Genomic DNA, 25,555 nt, shown 5'->3' on the forward strand with positions numbered 1-25,555 from the left:
TCCACTTTTAAATAATCTATCCAAGTTTGCTACAGAAGGTCACTGGATAAGGTTGCAGATCTTGTTTGACAACTGAAATGTACCCCAGTGAAAGTCAGCACCTTCGAGGAAGGCAGGGAGAAAAGGTGTAGGAAAAACAGTTTAAGAGCCATACAGAACCCTCCCAGCAAAGACTAAACTGGGGAAAACCCTGCATTAAAAAGGACCAAGGCAGTGAGTGAATTTCAGGCTGTATCCCGTGTCAGGGTTCAGGTAGCAAACCTAAACTTTCTGAACTTTGAACTGTATTTATAAAGTTGTTGTGTAATTGTGAATGTGGCCCTTCCAACACTCTCTGCTCTCTAGAACTGCACCTACTCTTGTGAGGAGCTTGCTTCCTCCGAAGTTACAGCACCTGGCCAAAACTGAAAGAACTCGGGAGTCTGTGGAAAGAGAACAAACAGATAAAGATATAAATAGAAGGAAACATTCACCAAGTCTCCATATCAGCTCTACCCCACTACAGGGTCATTTCTGGGGTTGAAAGCAAATTGAAAGAGGATGCCAACTAGTTTGGTCATAAGCAAAAGCGCAACATGGGTAGATTTCCTTGCCTGGGTGGAACACAGTGAGGAAAATCTGGTGAGGAGATTGGACACACCTTACAGATCCACCTTCTGTTACTGCAGCACAAATCAAATCAAATGGCCCATTTAAAGACCAATTGTGATAAAGCTTTTCAACTCAATACAGGGGAAACAGAAAGCCTGAACTCCCACTCAGAGCTGGGTTTATGAAAGAAACTCAAGAAAAGTCAGTACCGCCAATATATAGAATTGAAAAAGAGTCAGATGTGGATTTAGGGAAATGCATCCCTTATAAACCCAAGCCTACTGACAACTTCAATCTAATTCTCAGTAACATTTCAAACACTAAAGTGAATGAAGTGTAGCCAACATTTCTACTTCTCTGTAGCTCTGAAGGGTCATATGGACTGGAAACATTAACTCTGTTTCTCTCTCTACAGATGCTGTCAGATCTGTTGAGTTTTTCCAGCGTTTTCTGTTTTTAAGTACAGGTTTGTTTGGTTGTGTAGGAGAGTTAGTTGCTTACAGCTGGTAAGTCTTAATCCAGGGAAGCAGGAAATATACGAATAGCAAGATTATAACAAAGCCAGATTTTTGAAGATATGAATGAAATAATTTACCCTGTTTGTATTTAATTTAACTTAAAGTAGGCTAACTTGCCACAGCCTCAGCCAGCATCTACCTACTGACTGAACGATTGAGATTGTAAGAAGTTCTGGACCAGCCCGTGGGCCACAAAACCAACCTTTGGGATCTCTATGGCACCAAAATGGAAGCTTTCTAAAAACTAAAAATTTGATTAAAGTAACCTCAGTGTACACAGGTTACATAAAGCCAAGTGTTGCAGTCAGCCTAAGCATCGCAGCACTGGTGTGCAAGTTATAAAGATCAGGAGGCTCCAACATCAGAAGGCAAGCTGGTTTATTTTTTAATCCTACAGTAAAGTGGAATTTGGGGTTTAAGAGTGACCATAAAAAGTAGGCATTAGGCTGTACCCTCAGATCTGAAGCAGCTAGCAACTTCCATTTACTGTCTGGGACTTTGAGTGTGACTAGGGTAGATGGTGAGAAGATGCGAGGGTAGGGAATGGAAGTGGGGAGGGTTATTTCTAATAAAACTCCAAGCTAGACCTTCCCAAAATTATCAGCAATCACAGCTACAAACAGCTTGATGCATTGGGCACATCACAGGGGTATATCTCAGGGCTGACACTTGCTGTAATTATATTAGACTGGGAGATGCAAGAGGCAGTGAAGGGAAACACATTCCTAATTCAACTGGTGCTGGAAGGACTGTCTATAGTCAGCATATGCTCTGAAATATAGAAACATAGGAAATTTACAGTACAGGAGGTGGCCATTCAGCTCATCATGTTCATGCTGGTTCGTGCAGCCTAATCCTGTATGTTACAGCAATGCAAGTGCACATCCAAGCCTCCTTTAAAATCCGATGAGTGTTTCTGCCTCTGCGCCCAGACAGCGAGTCCCAGGCCCCTTACCACCCTCTGGGTGGAAAAATTTCTCAATTTCCCCTCTAATTCGTCAGTAGTGGTAAGGTAGGGGATGGCATTAAACAGGAAATTAGAGATGCATGTAACAAGGACGCTACATGGGTGTCTTCAATCTACATATAGATTGAGCAGTAATATTGTAGCGGATAAATTCCTGGAGCATACATTGTTTAGATCAGTACATCGAGGAACTGACTAGGGAACAGACTTTCCTATATTTGGTATCGTGCAATGAGAAGAGGTTAATTAATAACCTTGTTGTGTGAGGTTCTTTAGGGAAGAGTGACCATAACATGATAGAATTCTCCATTAGGATAGAAAGTGAAGTAGTCCGATCCAAAACTAGGGTCCTAAATCTAAACAAAGGAAACTACAAAGGTATGAGGCTTGAATTGGCTAAGATAGATTGGGGAACTTCATTAAAAGGCATGACGGTGGATAGTCAATGGCTAATATTTAAGGAATGAATGTATGCATTGCAACAGTTATACATTCCTTTCTGGCACAAAAACACAACAGGAAAAGCAGCCCAACCGTGGCCAACAAAAGAAATTAAGGATAGTGTTAGATCGAAAGCGGAGTCATAGAAAGTTGCTACAAAAAAGTAGCAAGCCTGAGGATTGGGAGCAGTTTAGAATTCAGCAAAGGAGGGCCAAGAGATAGATTAAGAGGGTAAAAATAGAGTATGAGAGTAAACTTGCAAGGAACATAAAAGCGAACTGTAAAAGCTTCTATAAATATGTAAAAAGAAAAAAGATTAGTGAAGGCAAATGTAGGTCCCTTACAGTCTGAAACAGAAGAATTTATAATAGAGAACAAGGAAAGGGCAGAGCAATTAAACAACTACTTTAGTCCTGTCTTCATGGAGGAAGACACAAATCATTTCCCAGAAATACTAGGGAACCAAGGGTCTAGTGAGGAGGAGGAATTGAAGGAAATTAGTATTACTAAAACAATAATGCGGGAGAAATTAATGGGACTGAAAGCCAATAAATCTCCCAGGGCCTGATAATCTATGTCCCAAGGTACTAAAGGAGGTGGCCTTGGAAATAGTGGATGCTCTGAAGAAGAGTCATACGAACTCGAAACATTAACTCTGTCTTTCTCTCCACAGATACTGTCAGACCTGCTGAGTTTTTCCAGCATTTTTTGTTTTTGTATGTGAAATAGTGGATGTGTTGGTTGTCATCTTCCAAAATTCTGTGGATTCTGGAACAGTCCTGGCAGTTTGGAGGGTGGCAAATGTAACCCCACTATTTAAAAAAGGAGCAAGGGAGAAAATAGCGAATTACAGACCAGTTAGTCTAACATCAGCAGTGGGGAAAATACTGGAGTCAATTGTAAAGGATGCGATAACAGGACACTTAGAAAATATCAACAGGATTAGGCAAAGTCAACATGGATTTATGAAGGGAAATCATGTTTGACAAACCTACTGAAGATTTTTTGAGGATGTAACTAGCAGAATAGATAAGGGAGAACCAGTGGATGTAATGTATTTGGATTTTCAGAAAGCTTTTGATAAAGTCCCACATAAGAGGTTAGTGCGTAAAATTAAAGCACATGGGATTGGGGGTAATATATTGGCATGGATTGAGAATTGGTTAGCACACAAAACAGAGAGAGGGAATAAATGGGTCTTTTTTGGAGTGGCAGGCGGTGACTAGTGGGGTACTGCAGGGATCTGTGCTTGGGCCCCAGCTACTCTCAATCTATAGCAATGATTTGGATGAGGGAACCAAATGTAATATTTCCAAGTTTGTTGACAACATGAAAATTGGTGAGAATGTGAGTTGTGAGGAGGGATATTAAGAGGCTTCAAGGTGATTTAGACAGGTTGGGTGAATGGGCAAATACATGGCAGATGCAGTATAACGTGGATAAATGTGAAGTTATCCACTTTGGTAGGAAAAACAGAATGGCAGAGTAATATTTAAATGGTGATAGACTGGGAAATGTTGATGTACAAAGGGACCTGGGTGTCCTTGTACACCAATCACTGAAAGCAAGCATGCAGGTGCAGCAAGCAGTTAAGGAGGCAAATGGTATGTTGGCCTCCATTGTGAGAGGACTTGAGTACAGGAGCAAGGATGTCTTACTGCAGCTGTACGGGGCCTTGGTGAGACCACACCTGGAGTAGTGTGTGCAGTTTACCTAAGAAAAGATATACTTGCCATAGAGGGAGTGCAGCGAAGGTTCACCAGACTGATTCCTGGGGTGGCAGGATTGTCGTATGAGGAGAGATTGGGTCAGCTAGGCCTGTATTCACTGGAGTTCAGAAGAATGAGAGGGGATCTCATTGAAACATATAAAATGCTGACAGGGGTGGACAGACTGGATGCAGGGTTGATGTTTCCTCTGGCTGGGGAGGTCATGAACAAGGGGGTCACACTCTCAGGATACAGGGTAGACCATTTAGGACTGAGATGAGGAGAAATGTTTTCACTCAGAGGGTGATGAACCTGTGGAATTCTCTACCACAGAAGCTGTGGAGACCAAGTCACTGAATATATTTAAGAAGGAAATAGATAGATTTCTGGTCTCTAAAGGCGACAAGGGGTATGGGGAGAGAGCGGGAGTATGGCATTGAGATAAGAAGATCAGCCATGATCATGTTGAATGGTGGAGCAGGCTCGAAGGGCCGAATGGCCTACTCCTGCTCCTAGTTTCTCTGTTTCTATGTTTAATTACTTAAACCTACGCTTCTGATTATTGATCTCTCTGCTAAGGGAAATAGGCCCTTCTTATCCACTCAATCAAGGCCTCACATATTCTATACACCCCACTCGAATCTCCCCTCAGTCTCCTGTGTTCTGAAGGAAACAACCCCAGCCTATCCAATCTTTCCTCATGGCTAAAATTCTCCATTCCTGGCAGCACCTTGTGTAAATCTGCTCTGTACCCGCTCTAGTCTGATCACATGCTTCCTGTCATGTGCTGACCACAATTGTACACTATATGTGTACACAGCACTATAGCTGTGTCCTAGCCAGTGTTTTATACAACTCTAGCATTACCCTGCTCTTATACCCTGCACCTCTGCTAAGAAAGAAAATTGTCCCATATGTCATCTTAACACCTGATCTACCAGAAAGGAACATAGGACACAGGAACATAGGAACATGAGTAGGCCATTCAGCCCATCGAGCCTGTTCCACCATGCAGTTAGACCATGTCTGCTCATCCATCTCTACCGCATTTTTCCCACTATCCCCATATCTCGATGTTATTAGTATCCAGAAATCTATCGATTTCTGCCTTGAAGATGCTCAATGACTGAGCTTCCACAGCTCTCTGGGCTAGAGAATTCCAAAGACTCACCATCCTCTGTGTCAAGAAATTACTCCCCATCTCAGTCTCAGAATTAGGGGCAGGTCATTTAAGACTGTGTCCCTGGTTCTAGACTCACCAGCCAGGGGAAACATCTGATCCACATCTACCCTGTCACACCCTGCAAGAATCTTGTAAGTTTCAATGAGATTGTGTCTCATTCTTTGAAACTCCAGAGAATACAGGCCCAGTTTCCTCAATTTCGCCATATAAGACAATCCTGCCATCCCAGGGATTAGTCTGATAAACCTCCACAAGTACATCCTTCCTTGGATATGGAGACTAAAACTGTACACAATATTCACCAAGGCTCTATACAATTGCTGAACATCTTTACTCCTGTACTCAAATCCCCCTGTGATCAAGGCCAATATACCATTTGCCTTCCTAATTGCTTGCTGCACCTGCATGCTAGCTTTTAGTGACTCATGAACAAGACACCCAGGTCCCTTTGGACATCAACGCTTCCCAACCTCTCACATTTGTCCTTTAGAGAAGGAAATGGATGGATGATCCACCTTGGCCTCCTCCGGAGGTTCCCAGTATCACAGATGCCAGTCTTCAGCCAATTCGATTCACTCCATGTGATATCAAGGAACGGCTGAAGGCACTGGAAACTGCAAAGGCTATGGGTCCTGACAATATTCCGGCAATAGTACTAAAGACTTGTGCTCCAGAACTTGCTGCGCCCCCAGCCAAGCTGTTCCAGTACAGCTACAACACTGGCATTTACCCGGCTATGTGGAAAATTGCCCAGGTATGTCCTGTACACACAAAGTAGGACAAATCCAACCCAGCCAATTATTGCCTCATCAGTCGATTCTCCATCATCATTAAAGTAATGGAAACAACAGTACTATCAAGTGGCACTTGCTCAGCAATAACCTGCTCACTGATGCCCAGTTTGGGTTCCGCCAGGGCCATTCAGCTCCTGACCTCATTACAGCCTTGGTTCAAACATGGACAAAAGAGCTGAAATCTCAAGATGAGGTGAGAGTGACTGCCCTTAACGTCAAGGCAGCGTTTGACCGAGTGTGGCATCAAGGAGCCCTAGCAAAACTGGAGCAAGTGGAAATCAGAGGGAAAACTCTCCACTGGTTGGAGTCATACCTAGCACAAAGGAAGATGGTTGTGGTTGTTGGAGGTCAGTCATCTCAGTTCCAGGACATCACTGCAGGAGTTCCTCAGGGTAATGCCCTCGGCCCAACCATCTTCAGCTGCTTCATCAATGACCTTCCTTCCATCATAAGGTCAGAAGTGAGGATGTTCACTGATGATTGCACAATGTTCAGCAGCATTCGCGACTCCTAAGATACTGAAGCAGTCCATGTCCAAATGCAGCAAGACCTGGATAATATCCAGGCTTGGGCTGACAAGTGGCAAGTAACATTCATGCCACACAAATGCCAGGCAATGACCATCTCCAACAAGAGAGAATCCAACCATCGCCCAATGACGTTCAACGGCATTACCATCACTGAATTCCCCATTATCAACATCCTGGGGGTTACCATTAACCAGAGACAGAACTGGACGAGCTACATAAATACTGTGGCTACAAGGGAAGGTCAGAGGCTGGGAATTCTGCAGCGAGTAACTCACTTCTTGACTCCTCAAAGCCTGTCCACCATCTACAAGTCACAAGTCAGGAGTGTGATGGAATACTCTCCACTTGCCTGGATGAATGCAGATCCCACAACACTCAAGAAGCTTGACACCATCCAGGACAAAGCAGCCACTTGATTGGCACCCCATCCACAAACATTCACTCCCTCCACCATTGGTGCACAGTAGCAGCAGTGTGTACCATCTACAAGATGCACTGCAGCAACTCACCAAGGCTCCTCAGACAGCACCTTCCAAACCTACGACCACTACCATCTAGAAGGACAAGGGCAGCAGGCACAAGGGAACACCACCACCTGAAAGTTCCCCTCCAAGTCACTCACCATCCTGACTTGGAAATGTATCACTGTTCCTTCACTGTCGCTGGGTTAAAATCCTGGAACTCCCTCCCTAACAGCACTGTGGGTGTACCTACACCACATGAACTGCAGTGGTTCAAGAAGGCAGCTCACTATCACCTTCTCAAGGGCAATTGGGATGGGCAATAAATGCTAGCCCAGCCAGTTAAGCCCACATCCAGTAAATGAATAAAAGAGCAAACTCGAGTTAGGATTAACTCAGAAGTTTAGTTTATTTTACATATTTACATATTCCGTGATTAGGAGCGTTCACAAGGTCCCACTCCACATTCCCATAGTGAAAGGAGGGATTGAGAAAAGGGGGTTTACATACAAAGACCTCAGGAAAACAGAATGCTGGTTCACGTGAGTTCCAGAGTCTCAGGGGCAGATTCCAGTCAGGAGGTCTTTCTCAGGCCTTTGATGGTCAGCTGACTGGTGGGCGGTGTTGTAAGATTTGCTTTATCAGGTGGTGTTGATGTTGTAAGATGAGGTCGGCACACAGAGATGCCGTCAGTTCTATAGGTGATAATATGAAATCTTCCAGTAGAGTCAGGTTAGATGGGTCAAAGGTCCACCATAGACAGAGCTTGCTTTTGTGTTGGATGTTAAACAGCAGACTGACTGCACAGCTCAGAAAGCTCATATTAACCTGCTCAAAAGGCCAGTGTCTTGGGTCATGTGACCTTCCTTCCCCACAGTGATTTCAACAAAAGGTGTTTATCCAGCGTCTGGAATTTGGCTTCGTTTCAGGACTGATAATATCTCAGCCATTATGGGTTGAAAGGGGTGTTATTCATGTTGAGGGTTTGGGAAGCCATTGTCTCAACAGACCCACGGACTCCATTAGCAAGGCTGGCTTATCAAATGCAAGTGACCTTCCTGTAGCTCCCTTTGGATTTGGTCTGACCAGTTCCACGTGGTCTGTGGGAAGCTCCTTAGGCTTAATGAGGTGCAACATTCCCAAAACTGAGTAGGGAATTCTCCTGTTCCGGAGACCGCTGGAGATAATTTCTAGAGGGTCAGCAATATTAATTGTTTGTGTTCAGCAGAAAAGTCCGGTACAAAAATAAGAAATAATAATGAGAAAGTTTTTAAATATATACAAGGTTGGGTTTCAGTTCCATGTTGGAGGAACCCAACACTAGTCTCCACTATAAATTCTCCTGTCCCCACCTGGAATGGATCCACATTTATCCTAGCTAATCTTTTCTTCTTCACATACCTAAAGCAGCTTTTACAGTTCACCTTTATACTCCTTGCTAGTTTGCATCCATATTCTCTTTCCTGCTTCTTTATCAGTTTCATGGTCCTCCTTTGTTGGGTTCTAAGTTGCTCCCGATCCTCAGGCTTACCCACGTTTTCTGGCAACATTAAAAGCCGCTTTCTTTACTCTAAAGCAATCGTTAACTTCTTTCATTAGCCATGCTTGATTCACTTTTCCCGCTGGTGGACGTTGAAATAGGTCTTGAAACACAGAAAGGGCTCACTCTGCTCAGTGAGTGCTGGGACCATGTGGGACCATGAGCTTTCACACGGTAAACGAGTTCACTTTACCATCAAAATCTCACCATGAAATACAGTAGCCCCTTTACACACAGGACAGAAAGCAGTATCTCAGTGACCGGGCCAACAATTAGCACAACATCCTCACTTTATCTCACACAGATAAAACAAACAAACAAACAAAAAAAAATCATTACCTACCCCTGATGTCACAGGAAAAGGACGAGATATATTTGACATGCCCAGTTTGTTTTGAATTGCAGTCGCTGATACGATCTGTGCTGATGACATGGCCGCCATACTGGCAAGTGCTTTGTCCTTTGCTGACTGATCCTTATGGACAAGAGAAAAGGGAACAAATTATTACAAGGGAGTCTTTCATTTCCAACTGACCACTAAACCCCAACAGTGTTTGCTGCTGGGTCTGTGTGAGCTGTGGGCGAGATGTTCCATAATGCTGAGCTTCTAGGAAAGACTGCGCTATCATACTGTGGACTTAATTTTGGTTTCCAAGTGAATATGCGGCGAAAAGGAATGGATGGGGTATTTGGAGCCTGGGTGGAAAGTTCCGAGTAGCTCTGACCATAGACTTATTGTTGGAGGAAGGATACAACAGTGAGGACCAGAACAAACACAAGAGAATATTATACAGAGGATGAACATAACACCAAGAGTGACAGTGCACTATGGAGAGAGAGAGAGAGAGGGAGGGAGAGAGAGCATGAGAGAGAGAGAGTGCAAAAGACCAAGAAAAGGAAAGAGGAGAGAAAGAAAAGATGGGGTAGAAAGAGGAGAGAGGGGAAGGAAGAATTGGTATGCACAACAAGAGCTCGAACAGCCACAGGAGGAATAGAGAGCGGGAGTGCACCAGACTGAGAGACACAAAGAGAGATGAGTCATTGCTAAACCAACTTCTGTCATATTCTGTTCAGGAGCAATTGAGCTGTTAAAAGATGCTTTCCAGCTCAAATCAATTACATGACATAGCTGGCTAATTTCTACCAGTTTTACCTGTTCTGTTAACCGTGAGGGATATGTTCTATCACAGTGCAGTGAGAATTCTCTGCTGCTGCACAGCGATTATTAAATGTGTTCCCCATTCACAATGTAGCTCTATTCGGAAGGATATGTTCACTGTACTAAGACACATACAATGTCAGTACACCGGGTAATGGGAGCCTGCTATGGCAGCTGCTCCTAACGTTCTCTGAATATTGAGGAACTGCCCTGTCTGACACGCAAATTGCAATTGTGTTGTTTAACCAGATATTCTAACAGGAGAAGAAACTATCCTGGGGATCTACAAAACATTGAGTATAGAACTGTGAAGCAGCGAGGATCTATCCGTGTGAATTTAAATATTAATTAAACCAAGTGTCAGAGTCCTCACAGGCTGTAAACTCACACATGCCCAAGTGACTCTGAACAGACTTACAGCATTTCCATTTAAACTTCACGCCTGGTGGAGACAGCTGGATATTCAACTGTTGACTATCAAAATGAAGTAATATTCCAAACTCTCACATTTTTATTTTTTTAGTTTGTTGTGGGGTGATTCCTTTAGTCACCCTCCTGCTCAGAAAGTGATGATGATTTTGCAGGGCAACAATGACAAATGGAATTGAGAAGTGAAGAAGTTATTTGTCCTGGACAGTAGAGTATTGATGATGAAGTCATCAATGGAGTTTGATTTCTTGGTGTAACACAACAGTCATCATCTGAATCTCTTTAAAACAGTAAATATGGAACTATCCAAACATCTTTCCACTGATGCCACAATCCCAGTATGTTTACTCAAACAGGAAGGTCCAATCACATCAAGAGGGAACCAATCAATCAATCATGGTTTCCCAAGGCTCTCATCCTTTTTTACAACAATCACAGAATCTCACAGAGCAGAAGAGGCTCTTCGGCCCATCGAGTCTGCATCAACACGTGAGAAACACCTGACCTATCTACCTAATTCCTTTTACCAGCACTTGGCCCATAGCCTTGAATGTTATGACGGTGCCAAGTGCTCATCCAGGTACTTTTTAAAGGGTGTGAGGCAACCCGCCTCCACCACCCTCCCAGGCAGCGCATTCCAGACCGTCACCACCCTCTGGGTAAAAAAGTTTTTCCTCACATCCCCCCTAAACCTCCTGCCCCTCACGTTGAACTTATGCCCCCTTGTGACTGACCCTTCAACTAAGGGGAACAGCTGCTCCCTATCCACCCTGTCCATGCCCCTCATAATCTTGTACACCTCGATCAGGTCGCCCCTCAGTCTTCTCTGCTCCAACGAAAACAACCCAAGTCTATCCAACCTCTCTTCATAACATAAATATTTCATCCCAGGCAACATCCTGGTGAATCTCCTCTGCACTCCATCCAGTGCAATCACATCCTTCCTATAATGTGGTGACCAGAACTGCACACACTACTCCAGCTGTGGCCTCACCAAGGTTCTATACAACTCCAACATGACCTCCCAATTTGGTAATCTATGCCTCGATTGATAAAGGCATGTGTCCCATATGCCTTTTTCAGCACCCCACTAACATGCCCCTCTGCCTTCAGAGATCTATGGACACACATGCCAAGGTTCCTTTGTTCCTCATAACTTCCTAGTGTCATGCCATTCATTGAATACTTCCTTGTCAAATTACTCCTTCCAAAGTGTATCACCTTACACTTTTCAGGGTTAAGTTCCATCTGCCACTTATCTGCTCATTTGACCATCCCATCTGTATCTTCCTGTAGCCCAAGACACTCAACCTCACTGTTAACCACCTGGCCAATCTTTGTGTCATCCGCAAACTTACTAATCCTACCCCCAACATAGTCATCTATAAATGACAAATAATAGGGGACCAAGCACAGACCCCTGTGGTATGCCACTGGACACTGGTCCAGATGTATTGAGAAGTGTTTCACATCACAAAGAGCACAGAAACAATACTTTGATGGTTTAAAGAGTTCTAATGGTGCCCATCGCCAGTTTGCAGTTAAAGTGCACCCAAATCAATAGCCTCCTGTAATTAAAGCCAAATCAGAGGAGGAAGGTTACAGCAGTCATACAGCCAGAGAGCACAGCTTGAAACACTTCGTTGTCAGACACTGAGGGTTTCCATGAATTGACCAGATTGAGGGAATCCTGCAAGTAGGGTGACTTTACAAACTTTACAAGAAACACTGGCTCTTCTTTATTCTTTACACCCTCCATTACCTTAACCAACTGCCCATTTCTTCATCAGCCAATCTTGGCAGCGAGTTTCAAAAGAGCGATTTGACTACAGTGGATGTCATAGTTGAGCCTGATCTTATCCTCAAAATATCAGAGCGGAGATCACTGAACAGGGACAGGGTAGAAAGGCTTCAAACACACTGTAAATAGCACAGTATACAGAAGAAATGGAAAACATGCTTGATGCAGTCCTGGTGATTGAGTGTTTCAAGTTAAACACTAGTTAAGCTTCATGCTGATAACAGAATCATGCTCAATCTGAGTCTATTACAGATTGTAACATCTCCTAGCTAGTTTCTAAACACTTACTCCACTCTAACCAGTTAATGTGAACATTAATTCAGCATCTGAGAACTGCACAGATCTGGAAATCTCAAGAAGTTGGTGTTTACACGGAACTGTAGAATTCAGCTGTCAATCCAGAGGAATCCAATAGAAGGATTGTACTTTTCCAAATAGCAAACATGGAAACACTAGCTGGTGGCAGAGTCAGGAATCAGGAACAGTTACTACATGTCACTCTACACCAGTGCACAGCGCTTCCCACCAGTGCACAGCGCTCTCCGCCAGTGCATAGCGCTCCCCGCGCGCTCCCCACCAGTGCACGGCTGCATGGCACCACCACCCCACCCCCCCTACCGCCAGTGCACAGAGCTCCCCGTGCGCTCCCCGCCAGTGCTTGTCGCTCCCCGCACGCTCCCTGCTAGTGCACATTGCTCCCCTCCAGTGCACCGCGCTCTCTGCGTGCTCCCCACCAGTGCAAGGCGCTCCCTGCCAGTGCACAGCGCTCCTCCCATGCACTCCCTGCCAGTGCACAGCACACCCCGCGTGCTCTCTCCAGTGCACCGCGCTCCCTGCATGCTCCCCACCAGTGCAAGGCGCTCCCTGCCAGTGCACAGCGCTCCTCCCATGCACTCCCTGCCAGTGCACAGCGCGCCCCCAGCCAGTGCACAGCACTCCCCTCCAGTGCACAGTGCTCCCCCGCGCGCTCCCCTCCAGTGCACAGTGCTCCCTGCCAGTGTACACAATGGGAACCTTTCACCAAGTCCACAATTGGACAGGAGGGAGGTGGGATCAACACCCAAGTTCAGAATCTTGTTTCGCTGAAAGAAACTCATTGAGAACCTGAAAAACTAAATGATTCCCAATCACAAGGCTGAAAAAATGAGGAAACAGGTGATTTAAACACAGGCTGTTGGTGTCCTGTTTGAGTAATCGCCAGGTAATTTTCTCAATAATCAGATGGTTGATGGCAATCAGACATTGGGGAAACTCTGGTGGTTTGGATTGCAGCAAACCCGAGACGTTACAGCAACAGGATATCAGCACAAAGCAAAAGAGCTGGTTCAGAAAACAAGTGCTTCCCAGGAGCTCATCATACAGATTGTCTGGAAACAATGAGAGATTATCATCCATTCCAGTCACCAAATGGGCAGTCCATTCAAAATAAAACTAAGTAAAAAGATTAGCCACTTTTAAAAAAACATTTACCAATGAAGGAAATACCTTCTCATCTCCTCCCTCTTCATTTCATCTAAACACTACTAAACCATTTTGAAGGAATGAAATCTGATTATATCACCTTCAATTACACCAGAGAATGAGGCAGGGGATAGAGTTTGTCTAATTATAGAGACACACCAAAGAACCAGGCTGCCTAAGGAAGGAGAGCGCAAATTTAATCTTCAGAACAGTTTTTCTCAGTCCTCTCCCCCAGGAAGAGATCTGTACATTGAGTGGAGTCTCTCTGCCTCTCTGTATATTCAGCTTCTCAGAGATATTCTGAAATTCTGGTTGAGGTACCTTTAACCCCACAAAGTCTCTATCCCGAGAGAGGAGCAGACTTCTCACTTCATTGCCAGACGCCAAGGGTTTCCGTGATAAAAGCAAAAAACTGCGGATGCTGGAAATCCAGAAACAAAAATACCTGGAAAAACTCAGCAGGTCTGACAGCATCTGCGGAGAGGGACACAGTTAACCTTTCGAGTCCATATGACCCTTCAACAGATGCTGTCAGACCTGCTGAGTTTTTCCAGGTATTTTTGGTTTTGTTCAGGGTTTCCATGAGTTGATCAGGTTGAAGGTCACATTCCAGAGTTAGTTGTAGGTCAGCATTTCCTTATGCACCATTTTGAATTAATGCCTTCCCCCTTACCCCACCCTGTCCAGGGCTCCAATTCACTGGATACACAATGCTGCAAAAGGTTCAATGACCTCACACATGTGGACAAGGACAGTGAATGGTCTTCAGATGCCATATCCCACCAAACTGCACTATCAGCCTTACACACTGACCAACAGTCTCCAATAGCAACTCATGCCCAACATTCATAGCTTCTCTTCATCCTCCTGCACTTAGCACGGCTGCAAGCCTCACACATATTTCTCACAGTTTGCACACACTGCAGGAATTCAACCATAACATCATCACGAAACAAACTGCACCGCACTTTTCCTTTCTTGGAAACATATAAATGCTGTGGCTACAAGAGCAGGTCAGAGGCTGGGAATCCTGCAGAGAGTAACTCACCTCCTGACTCCCCAAAGCCTGTCCACCATCTACAAGGCACAACTCAGGAGTGTGATGGAATATTCTCCACTTGCCTGGATGGATGCAGCTCCCACAACACTCAAGAAACTTGACACCATCCAGGACAAAGCAGTCCGCTTGATTAGAACCACATCCACAAACATTCATTCCCTCCACCATTGGTGCACAGTAGCAGCAGTGTGTGTACCATCTACAAGATGCACTGTAGGAATTCACCAAGGCTCCTTTGACAACACCTTCCAAACCCACGACTGCTACCATCTAGAAGGACAAGGGCAGCAGATACATGGGAAAACCACCACCTAGAAGCTCCCCTCCTAGCCACTCACCATCCTGACTTGGAAATATATCGCCGTTCCTTCACTGTCACTGGGTCAAAATCCTGGAACTCCCTCCCTAACAGCACTGTGGGTGTACCTACACCACATGGACTGCAGCGGCTCAAGAAGGCAGCTCACCCACCACCTTCTCAAGGGGCAATTAGGGATGGGCAATAAATGCTGGCCCAGCCAGTGAAGCCCACATCCCACGAATGATTAAAAAAAGGGACAAGGTGGCACTGGAGGTAACAGAGCCTAACTGGGGGGACTGATGTGGCCACACATCTTCATCTCTCAGTAAAGGAGACAACGCTTACCATCGCTGGAGCAGCTGTTGCTGGAGCAGCTGTGGCTGGAGCAGCTGTGGCTGGAGCAGCTGTGGCTGGAGCAGCTGTTGCTGGAGCAGCTGTGGCTCAGGCACAGCCAGTATCTGAACTGGGACCAGCAAAGACGATTATCCTGACTTCTAATTCTCCTTCTCACATCCAACTTCACCTTCATCTCACAATCTCTAATATATAAGGTGCATGTGGTGTACGTAAGGGGAGGCGATGGCGCAGTGCTATTGTTGGCAATAAAAAAATCTGGACCATGAAACCATTGTTGTAAAAACCCATCTGGTTCACCAAGGAAACCTGTTGTCCTTACCTGGTCTGGCCCACATGTGACTCCAGACCCACAACAACGTGGTTGACTCTGAAATGGCCGAGCAGGCCACTCAGTTGTAACAAACCGCTACAAAGTCACAAAAAAGGAATGGAACCGGACGGACCACCCAGCACCGACCTAAACACCAGAAATGACAATGGCAAACTCAGCCGTTGACCCTGTAAAATCCTCCTTACTAACATCTGGAGGCAAGTGCCAAATTGGGAGAGCTGTCTCACAGACTTGTCAAGCAACAGCCTGACACAGTCTGGAAGGTATGTTTCCATTAGGATGACTATGCCCACACATCACCATCCCTGGGTATGTCCTGTCCCACTGGCAGGTGGTGACACAGTGGGATATAATCGGGAGGGGGTTGCCCTGGGAATCCTCAACATCGACTCTGGACCTCATGAAGTCATCAGGTCAAACATGGGCTAGGAAACCTGCTGATTGCCACATACTGCCCTCCCTCAGCTGGCTGAGTTGGTAGCGAGGAGGTTAGCTGTAGACTGCAGGAAGACATCAATGGACTGGTCAGCTGGGCAGAAAAGTGGCAAATGGAATTCAGCACAGAGAAGTGTGAGGTGATGTATTTGGGGAGGTCAAACAAGGCAAAGGATCACACAATAAATGGGAGAACATAGAGAGGTGTAGAGGAAGTGAGAAACCTTTGAGTGAATGTCCACAGATCCCTGAAGGTAACAGGAAAGATCGGTAAGGTGGTTAAGAAGGCATATGGAATCCTTTCATTTATTAGCCGAGGCATAGAACCTAAGAGCAGGGAGGTTATGCTGGAACTATATAAAACATTAGTTAGGTCACAACTAGAGTACTGTGTGCAGTTCTAGTCACCTCATTACAGAAAGGATGAAATTGCACCAGAGAGGGTGTGTGGAGGTTGTTCTCCCTGGAACAGAGGAGGCTGAGGGGAGATCTGATTGAGATGCACCAAGTTGTGGGAGGCCTGGATAGGGTGGATGGGAAGGGTCTATTTGCCTTAGCAGAGAGGTCAGTGACTAGGGGGCATAGATTTAAAGTGATTGGTGGAAAGATTAGAGGGGAGATGAGGAAAACCTTTTTCATCCAAAGGATTGTGGGGTCTGGAACTCACTACCTGAAGGGTAAGAGAGGCAGAAACCCTCAACTATTAAAAGGTGTCTGGATATTCACCTCAACTGCTGTAACCTGCAGGGTTATGGACCAAAAAAAGGTTTTAAACACAAAGTTCTTTCCGGATCATTCTTTCAGCTGTTAATGAATAGGGTTAAAGGTCACAATGTCACCACGGTAACTAGATAAAGCAACCTTCAGAGCAACTGAGCCCTTACCTTTAACTTGCTGTGAATCTCACGCGATCTCCTACGAGCAAGTACCTGAATGTGACTCGATACCTAATGGGGGAGAGGAGAAGAATGAAGTTTAAAGGGAGAGTTTAACCTGTGACCTGGATGAAATGGCGGAATAAAGTGTGATTATAACATTCCTCCTGTCACCACCTGGGAATGTTTTGTCAATCAGGAGGTGAAAGTTATAGTCCACCATCCAGCTAAAGTTTCAAACATTTCCATCATTCACTGAAATCTCACAAATATAATACAGTTAATGTCGAGAAAACTCTGGAAATTCTCAAATTTCCCCAAATGTCATCAAAATATTCTCACCAAATTCATAAATTGGCTCAACTTGAACAGAGGCCGAGGAGAGAGTTCCTGCTGACACCACAGGGGGGCGGTGTACTCATTACGAATTCCCTTTCTATACAAACATCCAGGGAAAAGACTCACCTCCCCCACCCCTCCCTCCGCCTCCCTCACCTCCCCCACCTCCCCCTCCCTCACCTCCCCCACCCCTTCCCTCGCACTCCTCTCCCCCTCCCTCGCACTCCTCCTCCCCACCTCCCCCTCCTTCGCACTCCTCCTCCCCACCTCCCCCTCCCTCGCACTCTCTCACCCCTCCTCCCTCGCACTCTCTCACCCCCCCTCCCTCGCACTCTCTCACCCCCCCTCGCACTCTCCCACCCCCCTCCCTCTCTCCCACCCCCCTCCCTCGCACACTCCCACCCCCCTCCCTCGCACACTCCCACCCCCCTCCCTCGCACACTCTCACCCCCCTCCCTCGCACACTCTCACCCCCCTCCCTCGCACACTCTCACCCCCCTCCCTCGCACACTCTCACCCCCCTCCCTCGCACACTCTCACCCCCCTCCCTCGCACACTCTCACCCCCCTCCCTCGCACACTCTCACCCCCCCTCCCTCGCACACTCTCACCCCCCTCCCTCGCACACTCTCACCCCCTCCCTCGCACACTCTCACCCCCCCTCCCTCGCACACTCTCACCCCCCTCCCTCCCACACTCTCACCCCCCCTCCCTCGCACACTCTCACCCCCCTCCCTCGCACACTCTCACCCCCCTCCCTCGCACACTCTCACCCCCCTCCCTCGCACACTCTCACCCCCCTCCCTCGCACACTCTCACCCCCTCCCTCGCACACTCTCACCCCCCCCTCGCACTCTCACCCCCCTCCCTCGCACACTCTCACCCCCTCCCTCGCACTCTCTCACCCCCTCCCTCGCACTCTCTCACCCCCCTCCCTCGCACTCTCTCATCCCCCTCCCTCGCACTCTCTCATCCCCCTCCCTCGCACTCTCTCACCCCTCCTCCCTCGCACTCTCACCCTCCTCCCTCGCTCTCTCTCCCTCCTCCCTCTCCCTCCTCCATCACTCCCTCACACTCTCTCCCTCACTCCCTCACACTCTCACCCTCCTCCCTCACACTCTCACCCTCCTCCCTCACACCTTCCCTCACTCTCACCCTCCTCCCTCACACTCTCAACCCCCTCCCTCACACTCTCAACCCCCTCCCCCTCCCTCACCTCCCCCTCCCTCATACTCTCACCCCTCCCTCTCCCTCACCTCCCCCTCCCTCTCACTCTCACCCCTCCCTCACCTCCCCCTCCCTCACACTCTCACCCCCTCCCCCTCCCTCAACTCCCCCTCCCTCACACTCTCACCCCCTCCCCCTCCCTCACCTCCCCCTCCCACCCCTCCCTCACCTCCCCCTCCCTCACACTCTCACCCCCTCCCCTCCCTCTCCCTCACACTCTCACCCCCTCCCCCCTCACCTCCCCCTCCCTCACACTCTCACCCCCTCCCCCTCCCCCTCCCTCACCTCCCCCTCCCTCACACTCTCACCCCTCCCCCTCCCCCTCCCTCACACTCTCACCCCCTCCCCCACCTCCCCCTCCCTCACACTCTCACCCCCTCCCCCTCCCTCACACTCTCACCCCCTCCCCCTCCCTCACACTCTCACCCCTTCCCCCTCCCCCTCCTCCCTCTCCCTCACACTCTCAACCCCCTCCCTCACACACTCACCCCCCGTCCCTCGTACACCCCCTCACACTCAGACACCCCCTCACACTCTAGTGTTGCCAACTGCAATTGAACATGTTCCTGGAGATTTCATCAGATGACTACCCCAGCCCCCAAACCCCCGCCCACCAAACCGCATCCCCCCCCAACCACCCAAACCCCCCACCCCCCCAAATAAATTATTCAGCCAACACATCCACCCTTGTGAGGCACTGCCTTCCTCGGACAATTGGAAAGCAAGAAGACTCATTACCCCATGATGTTTGCCTGTCAGCTAAACAGCCCCCATCCCATTTCAACATTTTTATATCTGATAAAGAGAATTTTTCAAAGAAAATGCCAATAAAAAAAATAATTTTTTAATGTCCCGATGTTTTGTCTCCGGGGTGGCACAGAGCAATGTCCTGGAGACTCCAGGCCAATCTTGGAGGGTTGGCAACCTATCACACCGCACACCCCCCCCAACCCCCACCCGACAGTGCCCCCACACTCCTGCCCCCACCACCTCACACAAACTCTGAAGGTGGAGGAGGAGTTCGGGTAGCAAAATATACAAATTGAATCAAAAACAAAACGTTCCCAAACAAACCTGTTTACGTGTCCGTGTTTTCCCTGTCCTCAGTTTAATATACCGAGCGATTAACTCATTGCGTCCTGAGGACAGGAAAGATTAATGATTAATTAGGCAGTTTAAGGTAAACTATACAAGCAGCTTTGATATAAATAGAAAAGCACCTGCGATATTCCTTCTCTTCAAGGAAACAGAAATATAATAATTTATTAACCAAGTTGGAATTCTCACTTTGACATTTAATCTCATCCTCTCTGGTCCACGGACCCCCCCCTCCCAGAACATGGGGTTTGTATGGAGACAGTGCCGGCTTTGACTGAACAGCTCCTCACACCCATCTCAGTGTAAGCAGCATTCACACCGAGAGATCAGATTTATTTTGAAATCCAATCACCTTGTGATCTTTCTAAAACTAAGTGACCGAGTTTGGAGTTGGCAACTTGGAGGTTCCAAGGGCTGAAATGTGCAGACATTAATGAACGTGGTTGATCACCAGCTTGTGACCAGCTTCCAGTCACCCCACAAACTTGTGTTAAACTAATTTAGCTCTTTTTACACATGATAAATAATTGCAAAATGGCATAATGTGCCAATATTCAAACTGAAGGAAATTGCTGTTTTCCTCTACTAGGTAATCATTTCAGCCTTTGGTCTGGTTTCTCTTTCTCAATTTTTCATATTTTCTGCAATTTGCTCCTTATTGTCACTCTGCACGTTACACAGCCCCAGGTGCTGATGTAATGGCTGCAGGATTCTCAGCTGCAGAGCCTTTTTACTGTGCTGTGGATCAGCAAGACCCTGCCCTTCTGAGCAGCTGCTGGTCGTCTCTCTTTCCTCGTCTCTTTCAGAGCCAAGCACCATTTACACACGCCTGTCTCAGTTCACAACAGGCCTCGAAAGGATCAGCTGAACTAACATGAGGACATTATCCAAGAGCAGTCTAATGAGCAAAGCCTAGTAACCTTCAATGTTGCTCAGTGCCTTCGGACAGTACTTAATATCACAATGGAGCAACATGTTTGTATGTCTGCTGATGGTATTGGTTCAGTGTTTCTCCCCTGCTCTCTGAATACATTGGTAGCAAATAATAAGCACAAATAAAAACTCAAATCATAATGCTTAAAATTAAAGTTTATAAGCACAAAGTTATTTTAGGCTTTTAAAAAATTTCCCTTGACTTTTGTTGGCTCCTGGTCACCAGTTTGTTAAAACTCATGGATTCGGGTTTCACGCTTGTTTTGGGATGGTCGAGTTGGTACAATAGGCAGAGTCGACCGGCAGACAGTTCTTAGGTGGAACACATTCTGTTTATTTACAAAGGTACTCAGCAGTTACACACGTCTGCTTTCAACTCAAACCCTGTTTCCAAACATCTGCTTGTTAACTCAGACTATGGAGGTAGCCCACGCTAATCCTCTATTGGTTACATTGTATCATGTGATCTTCCTTTGTAACATCCTTCTTAAAGGAAAATACACATTACATAAAACTATAATTACCACAGCTTTCAAAATCAACTCAAATTTTCAATCATTCTGTAGCTATCTTGAGAATTCTCTTTCTCATGATGAACACTCTTCATGTTGTTGGAAGGACCTCCCTCCCTACATTCAACCAAATAAACAATCTTCCCTTCTTGTCCTAATGGAAGGTCACAGACCTGAAATGTTAACTCTGTTTCTCTCTCCACAGATATTGCCGGACCTGTTGAGTTTTTCCAGCATTTTTTGTTTTTATTTCAGATTTCCAGTTCCTGTAATATTGTAATCTTCTCTTTCTCACTGTCCAGCCGCCTCCCCTACCCTCACAACGGTTTCTATCAATAGATCTGAGACAGACTCCAGTTGATGGGATGGATCCAAATACAAACTCCCTGGAAACCCCACTGAATGAGCCAGGCTCTATTATGAGCTACATGTACAATTATAAACAAACATTCAACTGAATTACAGAGTGCAAAGAGTTACAGAGATGTGAAGCTGACCTCTCCCTTACTGTTTCATTCGTCGAGGATGATGAGAATTTTTTCCCCACCCTCCAATACCCATTGGACATGAGATCACCCATCTCAGACACAAAAGTTTATGTTCTCCGATAGGAAAACTGACTTGGGCAGAATGATGTTGACCAAGACTCACCAAGTTTCTGGAACTTCTCTCATGCTCAGCTTTACAGCTGTTTCTCATCAAATGTGTTCATAATCCTTACAGACTAACATTCTGGTTAATACAGCTATACAATAGCAGGGAGAGAGCAGCCTACTTCAAGTGTGTCACTACTAGTAAATTCTGGGCTCAAATCTCTTCATTTCTAGTTGTTCTTTATCTAAGAGCTGCTATGAAGAACCTGATGATTTCAATAAGTTACTATCCGTATTATTCACAGCTTCTCCTAAATAATACACAGGATAGACATATTGTGATATCACTTTAACAGAATATGTAAATGAGCACGTAGCCAGGATGTAAAGCAATGTGACAAGCAACTAGTAGTGTGTGTGTAGGATTGCAGCCATGCTGTCCCTGTAAATAATATAGTTACTGAATCCACAAGGTAGATGTGTGCCGAGTCTTCCTGTACTGGATCTTCAAATAAACCAAACCTATCTACAGTTTACCAGTCCTGGTGTGAGATTGGTAAGTTTGTGTAAAGCAAACATAGAAACACACCATGGTGGCAGCGATGTGAATTTGAAGACCACGGGATGAACGACAGACAATAGAGGCTGCATGTACATTGAAACCCAGGAGGCAGAGTCCCTCTATAGCCAATGCTTTGCAGCACAGCGAGTACCCAATCTGTGGACCAGCTGGATGGGTGGTTAATGGGAGCACCAAGTTGGTCCAAAGTTGTGATGTGCAGCCGGTTTTGAATGGGGCAGGAAAAGTTGCAGAGCCATTGTGACATCCTCATATACTATTCCCATGCAGAAGACAAAAGCATGCGAAATGGACAAAACCTAAACTGCAGACACAAAACAGGAGAGAAGGAAAAAATTCAGTGGCTGCACTAGTGAATCTCTCCACAGAGTAGAGTTACAAATCCCCTACATATTCAGAAGGTGACCATCAAATTCCCAGCATGAATTGGAAAGCCACAGTTGTCCTGTCCAAATTTAGGCTTTTCAGACAAAGGATGGATCCATGTTTTTTTAGATTTATCCATCACAGAACCAGGTAAACAAGTGGAGAAAATAAAGGTCGCCTTTGGAAACGAGGGGTTGCATAGTGTCAACACTCGGAGCCTGCCTGAGGAGGATCAGGAGGATTCTGCCAGGCTGTGGAACATGCTGGAAGATCAGCTTCGCGTAAAAGCAAACTTGATATTTCACCATCTAGAGCTGATGTCCGATAGGCAATGGGCACAAGGATCAATGGATCAGAGCATCAGCAGCAGGTGCTGTGGCCAGGGCAAGGACTGTGATTTCTCAGAAACTGAACTGAACGGATAATGGAGCTGGTCACAGCTTTGACACTGACCAAAGTCTTCCAAAGACCTTTTGGAGAAAAAAGGTCATGACACTGCTAAAAGACAGCAGAAAGTTTGAAACCATTGTAGCTGGACAACAAGATCTGTAAGCGTGAGGCACAGCAGCCAGTACTGGCACAGTAGGCAGGATGCAGGAAGCAAGAAAGACACATGGGAAGCGTGGGCTATGGCAGTCACCACAAAGCTGTCCTGTGTTCCAAGGTCTTTGCAACATATGCAACATTGTGAAAAGACACTGGGCTTATCTACTTAAGAAATCTGCTTCCAGAGTTGCAACCTGAGGTTACATTAAGATGCAGCTAAGTAAAAAGTATGTGCAGCACACCGACAGCAGCAGCAGGAGTGTGCCAGAGACCCACATTAGCACATACACAAAGTTAGCAGCCAGGCAGAGCAGGGAAGATTCAGAGTGGAAAGATCTTCAAGTGGAAAATGAACAGGCTTTCCACATTGCGAATGTGACACGATGTGTGGATAAAGTCAAACAGTTTGTTACTATCAGCATCATATAGCTGGAGAAAAGCAGCAAATACACTCACAGCCTGAGTCGACATGGGAGCGAGTACAATTATCTCACCAGTCAGAATCCTGAAGGGTCTGTATCTGCATCATCCACAGTCAATGATGCAACCTACAACTTGCAAGCTAACCGCACCCAATTATCTCACCAGTCAGAATCCCGAAGAGTCTGTATCTGCATCAAGCTAACATACACAATGGGCTACACAAGCCGAAACCCTGGTTTGATAAATATCTTTTCACCCCTTTCATCTTAATTCTCCATTGTCTTTAAATATTTCTTTGAAAACTCAGATTCCCAAATATTCAAACCTTTCATGTTCCTATTTTACCTCGATTTTGGGTCAATAAAATTTAAACGCCTGCCCCTGTTTACTCACAAATCTCCTGTAAAATGCAAATGTTCTTTTACATCTTTGAGACTCCTTTGAATTGCAACAGCTACAAATCAATTTCAAAACTTTTGGCTAACATACACAACATCCATTCAATGCATTGATACATTGACATTGAAAAGCAGGAGCTACAAATATTCTAATAAATAAAAACAAAAAAACTGCGGATGCTGGAAATCCAAAACAAAAACAGAATTACCTGGAAAAACTCAGCAGGTCTGGCAGCATCGGCGGAGAAGAAAAGAGTTGACGTTTCGAATCCTCATGACCCTTCGACAGAACTTGAGTTCGGGTCCAAGAAAGAGTTGAAATATAAGCGGGTTTAAGGTGTGTGTGTGGGGGGGCGGAGAGATAGAGAGACAGAGAGGTGGAGGGGGGGCAGGTGTGGTTGTAGGGACAAACAAGCAGTGATAGAAGCAGATCATCAAAAGATGTCAACGACAATAGTACAATAGAACACATAGGTGTTAAAGTTAAAGTTGGTGATATTATCTAAACGAATGTGCTAATTAAGAATGGATGGTAGGGCACTCAAGGTATAGCTCTAGTGGGGGTTTTTTTTATATAGTGTAAATAGGTGGGAAAAGGAAAATCTTTATAATTTATTGGAAAAAAAAAAGGAAGGGGGAAACAGAAAGGGGGTGGGGATGGGGGAGGGAGCTCACAACCTACAAATATTCTACCTGGTGGACATGAGTGGAGCAGCAATAGCAGGGTTACTAGCGTGTACTGAACTTCACATTGTGACCAGACGCGGGATCACAATACATCAAACACAGGAGAAGAGGCCAAGAATAATCATATTGAGTCAGTTTATGACCTATATAGACAGACATTCGATGCCATAGGGAATTCTGAGGTGATGGTGTACTAGACTTCAAAGATGCAATTCCATCAATCAACCTTCCTAGAAAGTGCAGTGTGCACATTGCGATGATATATTTTTATATTTCTGTGTTTGTGTATAAATTCTGTGTAGGTAAGGGTAAGCTGTGTGTGTGTGTCCGGGGTTAATCAAAGGTGAGATTGCTGGAGTCAGATTGTCTATAGAATCTAAGGGATGAAAAACTAAAAGCTGTTATCTTCCTGCATTTTGTAATGAAGCCTCATTGTGGGTGTTAATTTACAAGGAAACAGAATAGATTTGAAATTAGCATTTGGGGATAAGTTTTGAAATTGATTTGTAGCTGTTGCAATTCAAAGGAGTCTCAAAGATGTAAAAGAACATTTGCATTTTACAGGAGATTTGTGAATAAACAGGGGCAGGCATTTAAATTTTATTGACCCAAAATCGAGCTAAAATAGGAACATGAAAGGTTTGAATATTTGGGAATCTGAGTTTTCAAAGAAATATTTAAAGACAATGGAGAATTAAGATGAAAGGGGTGAAAAGATATTTATCAAACCAGGGTTTCGGCTGTAGACATTGCTGTGGGGGAGAAGGGGCAGTGGGGAGTCCCACTGAAGGCAACTCTGGGGTTTTTGGGGTGAGCCGAAAAACTGTGGAAATCTTTTAACTAAAGAAAGTAACTCAGTTTTGGGCCAGGAGAATATTTGTCCTGGGAAACAGTTTGTTTTAAATCTACCT

At 45.8% G+C, this 25,555-nt stretch overlaps 1 protein-coding gene across 2 annotated transcripts in view; it reads right to left on the reverse strand.

Moving 5' to 3' along the window:
* Positions 1–25,555, reverse strand: part of LOC121271770 (transcriptional enhancer factor TEF-1-like) — a 76,279-nt gene that overhangs the window by 11,831 nt on the left and 38,893 nt on the right. For both annotated transcript variants that reach the window (XM_041178023.1, XM_041178024.1), the window contains exons 4-7: positions 19,583–19,647; positions 16,953–17,015; positions 9,078–9,209; positions 358–422 (exon numbers count right to left, since the gene is read on the reverse strand). In XM_041178023.1, coding sequence (XP_041033957.1) covers positions 358–422; positions 9,078–9,209; positions 16,953–17,015; positions 19,583–19,647 — 325 coding nt within the window. The remainder of the gene's footprint in view (positions 1–357; positions 423–9,077; positions 9,210–16,952; positions 17,016–19,582; positions 19,648–25,555) is intronic.

The sequence above is a fragment of the Carcharodon carcharias genome, chromosome 31, assembly GCF_017639515.1.
Source record: "Carcharodon carcharias isolate sCarCar2 chromosome 31, sCarCar2.pri, whole genome shotgun sequence".
Lineage (NCBI taxonomy): Eukaryota > Metazoa > Chordata > Chondrichthyes > Lamniformes > Lamnidae > Carcharodon > Carcharodon carcharias.